At 42.2% G+C, this 9740-nt stretch overlaps 1 protein-coding gene across 1 annotated transcript; it reads right to left on the bottom strand.

Annotated features, from left to right (window-relative positions):
* Positions 1-3363: 3363 nt before the first annotated feature.
* Positions 3364-9720, bottom strand: gdi1 (GDP dissociation inhibitor 1; the record flags this gene model as incomplete). Its single annotated transcript, XM_084552791.1, has 11 exons — positions 9465-9720; positions 8363-8470; positions 8087-8186; positions 7740-7874; positions 7456-7654; positions 7167-7298; positions 6616-6715; positions 6368-6539; positions 4670-4814; positions 4468-4522; positions 3364-3516 (listed from the first exon to the last, which is right to left on the bottom strand). The coding sequence occupies exons 1-11, from the start codon at positions 9507-9509 to the stop codon at positions 3364-3366; spliced, it is 1344 nt and encodes a 447-aa protein (XP_084408917.1). The 5' UTR covers positions 9510-9720.
* Positions 9721-9740: the final 20 nt, after the last annotated feature.

Here is a 9740-nt window from a genome sequence, read left to right as displayed (position 1 = left end):
TGGGGTACGAAACGATTCAGGAAGGATACATTTTAAAAACAACCGATTCGATTCGGTTCGGTAGGATTTGATCCGATCCGATCCGATTCGGTAGGATTTGATCCGATCCGATCCGATTCGATCCGATTCGGTACGATTCAGTGCAATATGATGTAATCCGATGAGTCTGTGCAAATTCTCATTTGTCCAGGTCAAAGGCATCTCTAGGCAATTGAATCAGGTCAACTGGACTTGGTTTTTGTCTGTGAAGACGTTTCGCTCCTTATCCAAGTGGCTTCATCAGTTCGAGAGACTAGCAGCAAGTCTGACTAGCCCGCAGACACAGACAAAAACCAAGTCCAGTTGACCTGATTCAATTGCCTAGAGAGTAATCCGATATAGTTCCTTGTTTAAAGTAGACATTTTACATTATGAATGATCCAAAATCAATCCTAAAAATGTGATATTGTTTACCTTCATAGTGATAAGTTTAATAGAGTCTCGCGAGATTTTTGCGGGAAAGACAGAGAGAAAGAGAATAAGCAAGCGGGGCTTCCAGCTGTATTGCTGATATACCGTAAATTCCGGACTATAAGCCGCTACTTTTGTCACTTGCTTTGGACCCTGCGGTTTATACAACGAATTATGGATTTTTACAGCTAACGGTCACCAGGGGCGCACTATCATGGAAGCGCAGGAGCGAGACAGACAGCTCGCGACAGGTAAACGAGAGCAAAACAAACCAAGCAGTACGAGAGCTGCTTTTAAGTTAAAGGCGATCGATCTGGCTGACTTTTCTGGTACAGCAGGCTGGTTATTTTGATACAGTAAACGGCCGTGTTACTGCACCTTTACTGCGGTGTTGGCTGTTTTCGAAAAAGATGCTGGTTATTTTGTTGAGCAGCCGGGTTACTGCACTTTTGCTGCGGTGTTACAGGCAAGCACTATTACAAACAAATTAAATTTAGCCATTCAACGTTATTGCCTCGTCAAGCGTTGTAAGCTTTGTTTTTTCTTATACTGCACTACGCTAGGAGCGCACCGTTGTATTATTTGTGCACTGCACGAATGCTGTTTGTAAGATGATCGATCGATTGATTGAAAGATTTATTGTGTTTCTCAAATGTAAATAAATGGGACGCTTTGCGTTTCCAAACAGTCATTTCTGTCCCGACAATCCTCTCCGTGGTAGAAGAAACCCTTACGGTAATTAAACATTAAAACACCAGCGGTTTATATATATATGGAACAATCTGTAGTTTCCCCAAAATTTAGCTGGTGCGGCTTATATTCAGGTGCGCTTTATAGTCTGGAAATTACGGTAATAACCCCATTCATAACTTTGTAATCGGGCCATCGACCGGTTCGTGGTACATTTGGATCGGTCCAGGGGCTTGTGTATCGATGCACTCACATCTTTTAAATCAAAACCGATTTCCGATTCGTATCGGTAATTTGTTACATCCCTATAAATAGAGCATAAGACACATCAGCACCCCAAGCCTAACCTTGTTTAGAGTTGTTAAGAGATTGGTTGTGGGGGATAAAGGTAACTGTTTCGGCGCTTCAAAGGTAACGATCTGTTTGTTTCTGGGTTTGTAAAATGCCAAGCCGCAGATCAATCTGGTTGTAAGTGTGCACTGCAGCGATATGAGGGACCGTCTCCGCTCGGGTGTACAGTAACACTCCTGATTTACTAGGAAACAATATCCCTTCTATAGTACTCAGTCAGCTCTGCAGAGCTACATACGCCGTCAAAGTGAACTTTAAATGTTGTCAGCGAGCTTTGCCAATAACAGAGACACCAGTTTTGGCACAAGACTGACCTGCGACTGCCTGTTAGTTAAAACAAAGCAGTCAATTTATTCTGAAAGGGCCCAAACATTTGAATCTGACCCCAAGTTAAGGCTACAACCAAATAAAAGCATTTCGGTTCGTACTCACAGGGTGGCACTTGTAACTGTGGCTCCACCCTTTCGCTATGCTACAAAGTCTTGTTTTAAATGGTGGGAGTGTATCCAGCTTTCCGTTCTCTAACACCTACGGATTTTGTCCTAAGGGTAATGATTTATCTCAGTGACAAACACAAAGGTTGAAACAACCAAGACACAATCTGGTGCGTTCACTATGAGCCAAAATTTCAGTCTCTACTCTCTTCACTCAAAAGTGAAACTTTCCAAATGTCCAGTCCACAACATTCCCTGCATACATTCTTCTACCCAAAGCACACTTCCTCACATCCCAAGTTCTTCATCACTCCTTCCAGATCACAATCCTGCCTGAGCCTCTTCCGCTTCTGACATTCCCTTTATTTATTTTTTTTTATGTTCCCAACTTGAAGACCACAGTTTCAACCTCAGCTCTGTAAACTTCATAACTTCAGCCAGTGAAATGTGCACCGAATATATAGAAATAAAACTCTTCAATAATTTAAAATGTTAGAACGTAAACTATTTCAAATTCAAAACTGACATACACACACAACAGAGATAAACAAAGGAACTGTTGTTTTTTTGGGGGGGGAGAGGTTGGGGTGGGGTGACAGTTAATAGTCACTGGTTAGCTTGCCTGCTAGCACAGGGAACACAACAGCATTGCAAAGTGAGCACTATCAGTTGACAGAACAGCCCGTTTATATGTAACTTTTCATCACATTTGTTTGTTTTGTTTTTTTTGCCCAACCAACAGATTTTGCCAAAAGGAGCGGCGTCTATTGAAGTAACACAGGTAAAAGACCAAGTAAGAGAAAAGTGAAAGCAGGGTTGACAGGAGTGATGCGTGGAATGGTCCAGCCTTCATACCCGCAGTGTCATTTGAGTCTATGTACAATACTACTGTGTGTAAAAGATGCATGCATGTCCAGAAGATTCTACTCTACGCTGTTACAGGTCTCTCATGTCAGAGCTTGCGGTGCCATCAGTCCTCCACTCTTCCACCTAACCTCTGACATGAGGAGAAAGACGTTACAGAAAGAATGAAATGCTCTGAAAATCGCCAACAACAAGTAATAAATCCACCTCTAATGATAATAGTTAAGACATGGTTATACTGTAAATTCTACAATGGAATGAAAGACCATATCAACCCTGCTTTTCTGTGACAGAGAAAGGGAGTGTATTTGAAAAGCGTGTATGTGTGTGTTTGTGAGCGTTTATGTGTGTCGAGAGAGAGAGACGTAAGGAAAAGGAGGCAAACTGGCTGAAGACAGGCAGAGCCCAGACAATCCCCCCCCCCCCGCCGCCCCTCACACTTGTTTTTAAAGCACTGTTCAGGCAGCCTCGGCCCTCTACCGCAGGCTCTGCCGCTTCTTAGCCCTCTTTTTGCCCCCCCCTCCACCTCCTTTCCCGGCCCCGCCCTCTCTCGGATGCCCCCGCCCTCTACCGCTCACTGCTCATCCTCCCCAAACACGTCGTTCTGTTTGCGTTTCATGTTCTCAAAGTCAAAGTCGGTCCCGGTCATACGTTTGTAGATGTCCTTGATGTCGTTGCAAGTGGTCTCGAAGTGAGTGGTGGCATCGTAGGAACTTGAAGCAAAGACCTGGGAAAAATACAAGAACAAGAGTGAGAATCTACAGCTTCGCTAGCGGCTCTGTTAGGCTGCATTGGTGCTCAGACCGTGTTCAGACCTGGGTGATCTGATCACAGGTGGTCAGCTCAAAGCACCCAAGATGCATTTAGGACACATTCACTTAGACCACATTTAGAGGTGGTCTGGGTCACTGGCCACATTGATAGACCACCTACTGACAACCAATTTTTTTTTCATTTATCCCTCGTGTTGTGTTGCCATTGAACACGCAACTTTTGACCTCCCAGGTCAAAACTGTCGCGGCCTGCACCGTAAGTGTTGTCTGTCCATTAGTAGGGAGAAACTTTCCAAGTATTTTGTCCCAGTAGCTGTTAACTAACTAGATAATTAAATCCAAACTAGAATGAACCAATGAAATGACTTAATATCAGTAAGCAGCTGTGCTATTCCCTCATGAAAAATGATTGAGCATAATGTTAACTAGCCATGTGTTCATGTTGACATATGCAAAGTTGCCATATGGAAGGGGTTTTCTCCAGGTGCTCCGGCTTCCGCCCACAGTCCAAAGACATGCTTGTCAGGTTAATAGGTGATTTGTCTCTTTGAGTTGACCTTGTGCTTCCACATTTTATAGCCATGTGCATGCACAAACACTGTGCATAGTACTGAAACAGTGGTGGATTCATTGTTTTGACACAGGAGATGTTGGCAAAATGTTCTGCTGTGCAACAAAGCACAAAACTAAGATGCGATCCCAAGTGGTCAGTCGCTAGGTGTGAGCATATGTACTTAAAGGTGGCCCATTGTGATCGGAATTAATAAAGTCACTTTTAGGAAACCTTTAGTATCTGCAGTATATTTTACAACCAATCTAATAACTGACAAAATATTTCACTCTGAAATAAAAATATCAAGTATGGGAACCATAAAGGTCCACCAAAAAGATTGTTAGTTACTTACCTGACTCTCAGTGCCATCATCTGTGGGCTCATAAAGGTCACTAATAGCCACAAACCTGTTAAAAACAACAACTTAATCAAACATTGAATTTTTTCATCGTATCATCTGCACACCTTGTCCAATGGTTTTCTGCTTTGTTAAATTATAATACGTTACGTTAAATGATGGCACAGAAATCAGTAGAAGTAAATGCGGCACTGACTTTTGGTCGATGGGTTCCAGCAGCTCGAGGGCCGGCTCGATCTCAGCCTCAGGCTCACTGGTTTCCACTGTGGTGCTGACGATAGCAATGTACTTCCCCTGGGCTGCCACGTTGTGAGCATAGGAGATCATGCACACATAGATGTCTGGAGAAAATGGTTAAGAGGAGGAGAAAGTTTAATCAGAGTTACCCTAAAACTGCATTAATGATTATTTTTTTTTGGCCATTCGTGGGCAGTGGAAACAAGCTGTATGATTCTTTAATGTCATTTAAATAATTCTGATCAGGGATTCCAGCTTAAATGCTAAATAAAATGATCTGTGATATTTACATGGACCAACATACTGATCAGAAGAGAACTTTTTTGATAGGTGCAAAGTGGTTCTGGCCGCTGTTGAGCATCACACCTCTGGAGATAGAACATTTCCCAGCTTTACTGACAGCACTGGATTATTATTCAATGGAAGAAGACGACCAATGCTGCCCTCATCTGTTCTGGCCTTGTTCATCCTTTCAAACACTCCTTTTATGACCAGTTTTCATCTACCTCCATGTTTCTGTCCTTCCTAGAAACTCATCACATCATCTGATGTTTACCCCACATGCACCAAACATGCTCAGAAAGAATATATTTATTTATTATTCTCCAACCAGAGAGAAACAGTCTGATCATGCTGTCCATACATGCTTATTGTGTGTGAATAAAAAATCATGTTCTGTTCTGTTCAGATTAAAGCAGTTAGATGTGTTATTTTCATTCTGATTATTAATGGTGTACCAGTGTCCATGTGAACACAACCATTGAAATTTATGTAAACAGCTGCCTGTTTACACAGGTGATACGTTCACAGTAGCATTCATCCAGAATCATGTTTCTGACACATATCCACTATTAACAATAATTTAGATCGTTTTTTGTTTCCATAACTCCAGAGGGAAATGACTGTCTCTTGAGTTTTAGTAATTGACTTTGCCTATATTCCATTTCTTGCTGAGCAGGAAGAATGACGTGAGCTTTAAGAGCTTTTCTTAATTCAACAGCTGCATGCTTTCTGAAGCAGTTCAGAGACATGACCTAAACAATGAGCTGGAAGCAGCTAAAAGGAGGAAAGACAAAGACTGTGTTCAGCATTAAGAGTTAAAACAATGCTAGTGTGCAACAATTCACAGTAGAATCTCATTTTAAATGATAAGCTATTTTTCAGTTAGTTTATTTTGATATACAAGGGACTCCATTTGTCACGTTTCTCTGAAAGGCTAAAATGTAGAAATATGCAATAATTAATCTATTTTATTAAGAATAATCCTTTTAATCGGCATGGCTTGAAATCATATCAGTTACATTTACTATAATATATAACATAATAAAATGTTTCATATATCTTTTTGTTATTGTTCAATTTCCTATAAACTGAATTCTGCCCAAGCCTCTATGACACATGTGTCAAACTGATCCGTGAAAGGGCCACTGTGGCTGCAGGTTTTCATTCTAACCATGCAGCAGCACACCTGACTTGGCTTAATCAATCAACTGAACTGCCTTCTCACAGTCATTTCAGGTGTCCTCTTGCTTGATTGGAACAAAAACTTGCCAGCCACACCCACTGCATGGGTGCTGCATGGTTGGAATGAAAACCTGCAGCCACAGTGGCCCTTTCACGGATCAGTTTGACACCCCTGCTCTATGATGATGCTCACCTGAGTTACGGTTGACCTGATTCTGAGGAATGATGATCTGGCAGGAGTTGGCATCATTAGTGTTTTTGATGGGGTGGCTGAGGATGCAGATCACACGGATCACCTGACCAGCCTTACGGACGCGGTCCGGGATGTAACTGGGGTCGCAGATGAGCTGCTTACAGCGAGCCACCTGCAGTGGGAACGAGACAGTCAGGTACATGCAGCGTGTAATTCTTAACCTCTCCTCTCCTCAGCATAAGCCGTACCTCGCCCTCAGACTTGACTCCGATCACATGGCCTCCTTCCATCACTATCTCTTCCACTGGTTTGTTCAGCATGTAGGTTCCTCCATAGATTGCACTCAACCTAAGATAGCCAGTGAGTAAGAGCTGTTAAACCATGGATTGGTCTTAAGCTTCTGTATTTACCAAAGTTAAAGCCAGCATACACTCACTTGCCAGTTCATTAGGTACACTAGTGAAAACCAATGCATTCTATCTCATCATTATTCAACATTTGTTTAAATAACAAATCAATAGTTGTTGATTCAAGGCTGTGGTTTGTAGTACTATTGAATTGTATTGTGTTATGGTGAATCTAGTTTAACAGCATCACAAACTACATCCTCCAAAACGATCCGATGAATTACCACCTTTCTGATGCTGTTTCAATATAAATTGAACATTAGAACAGTCATGAAGAGAGATTTAGTGCAGGACTGTTACACAAGATTGCATTTGTTTTCACTAATGTACCTAACACGTTGGAAGTGAATGTCCAGTCCATCATAATCAGCATTGAAATGTTATTAAAATACCTGGCAAATCCTTGAGGCAGCTCACCCAGACCATACAGGGGGTAGAGGTAGGGGCTCTTTCCATATCGTGCCAGCGACTCACTGTAGAGTTTAATACGATTGATCGTATCCAAACAGGGAACATCAAGATAGCTGAAAGTGAAGAGGAAAGAGGGGAAGGAAATCAGATGATGTTAGTCTCCACAAATGTTTGTAGTAAGTAAATAACTGAATGATTTATTTCGTCTTCGTAAGAATAGATACTGATCAGTAAGTACAAGCAGATGCAACATTATGTTGTTGTTCTTACTCATCTGTCCTGTAGAGGGCCAGGGCGTGGCCAGTGAAGTCAATGACATCCTGGCCGAGGTCAAACTTCTTGTAAACGTCCCTCATTGTTGTGGTTTTGGGGTCCACGCCCTCAAACGTCTTGGGGTCATTCTCGTCGAAATTGGCCACGAAGACTAAAAACTTCCGGAACCTTCGCTTCTCAAACATTCCCATGAGATCTGGAAAATTCGAGCAAAGGTTTCATGTTGAAATACTGCCACGACAACCTTACAGAGAGCAAGGAGGCATAGTCAGGAGGCTTACTTGAAGCTAGCGCCTCAGTCTCGGTTGACGGCACCTTGTAGATCTTTCCTCCTTTGTAGACGAAGCTTCCCTCAACTACTTTAAAGTCCAGGTACCGTGTCACTTCTGTGTATAGCAGCATCTTCACAAGCTGACCTGAAATCACGCGTACAAACACATGCTACATCTGATTACTTGTGGTCGACCTTTAATGATCAAACATTCTGCCTTGATAGAATCAAGATGGAGCAAGACACTTGAAGAATCTGATTCTTTTAACTTGATTTAATTATCATTTACTGATCTTACAATGAGAGTTTAATGGAATAATTTCCTTATGTACACCTAGCTTGTAATCCGATACTGACCGTTAGCCATGAGAAACTTGGGGATGAGGTCAACGTTCCAGTCCCTCCCTCTGCCCATGGACTCAGGTGGGCTATCTGGGAGACTGAAGCGCTTGTACAGCTGCAGGAAGAGAGAAACACTGACATCAAATTTCACAGAAACTGCAGCATTACGAAGCGGAAGGGCGCAAATGAAGATGGCGAAACAGCGACAGATGGCACCAGAAGTAAAACGAGATAGACTGAGGGACATAAAATATATATTGATTGGTTTTATAGATCCCAGGGGCCATGTACCTCCTCCAGGGGTGTAATGGAAGAGCTCTCCCCACCATAGTACGGGTTCCTGTCCATGTGCAGAACCTTCTTCCCATTCACGGACATGATCCCGGACAGAATGCATTCCTGCATAAAACAAGATAAATACCAGACATCAATAACATGAGCTCAAATGAATAATGGAAGCCCATGGAATGAAAGGAAGGAGTATCTCATTATGAAAGCGATTCAGCTAAATATATTATTTATATCAAATAGAGATAAATACACATATTTCCAAACTGTTAAACTCACAAGTGTTATTTTGTGACAAGTGCTTGGCCATCTAAGTTTTTAATATCATAAAACATAAACGTGTTGCATTGGGGCTGGAGAAACTGAATGTACATGCTAGTTTAGAGGTTTTGACAGGAGGCTTCAGGGAACAGAAGTAATGCGCATGCGTGAATGGATGGTTTCACCCTTGTCGCCACTATAATAATAATAATAATAAACACAAAAACAATAATAATATTAATAATAATATGGAATTGTATCCCATAAAAAAAAACGTTTTTGGTTATGCATTGACAAAGAGAAATTTGACACCATTTAATAAACTACCAAAATGTCGGCTTTTACGCATATGCAAGCAAGATTATCACATAAACTGTACCAGGCGTATTTATTCTCCTCTGGGTGCGATAAGTGAAAGTAACTGCGGCGACAGCAGCAGCACTGAAAGGCTCAGTCATTTAATAAACCCGTGCTCAGGCCTGCGCCAACCTCAGGATGCAGGCCTGTCTATGCAAAGAGGACCGTGACACGCTGTGGTGGGGTTACGCCTAAAAGATGCTGCTGGGTGTAACACAACACTGAGCCGGCTGTGAGGCTGGAGAATTGAATAACTCCTTGAGTACTGTCTGCGTCGCGAGATGCACGAGTAATTTAGCGACATTTTTTTAAAATCTGTAACTTAATTGTCTCATATCACAAGCGCACCGCGATGCAGGAGGCTTTCATTCCAGGGCGAGAATAGAGGATCAGAAGATAGAGGGCCAAAATAAATAAAACCCCTTCATATTAGACAAAATCATTCTGCTTTGTTTCTGAGCAGACCAAACGAAGCTTGACTACTCACTGTGAGTCCGGTGCCCAAAACGATCACATCATATTCCTCATCCATGTTGTATCACCGCCTCTCCCGTCTCGCCCTCTTTTTTTGTGCCTTGAGAAATGAAGGGTATTGGAGGAAAGAGTCCACAAACCGGGATGTTGGTTCCCTTTCTCAGACCGAACTGCTTTAAATGGCTCTTCAAAAGTTGAATATTATTTATGAATCATTAGGCATTAATGACCAATGGAATAAACTGTCCACACTGTCACCGGCGAGGACGACCAAAGATGGCCCTGATGG

The sequence above is a fragment of the Chelon labrosus genome (assembly GCF_963514085.1).
Source record: "Chelon labrosus genome assembly, chromosome: 10".
In the NCBI taxonomy this organism is placed as follows: domain Eukaryota; kingdom Metazoa; phylum Chordata; class Actinopteri; order Mugiliformes; family Mugilidae; genus Chelon; species Chelon labrosus.
This window is presented reverse-complemented; position numbering and strand designations above follow the sequence as displayed.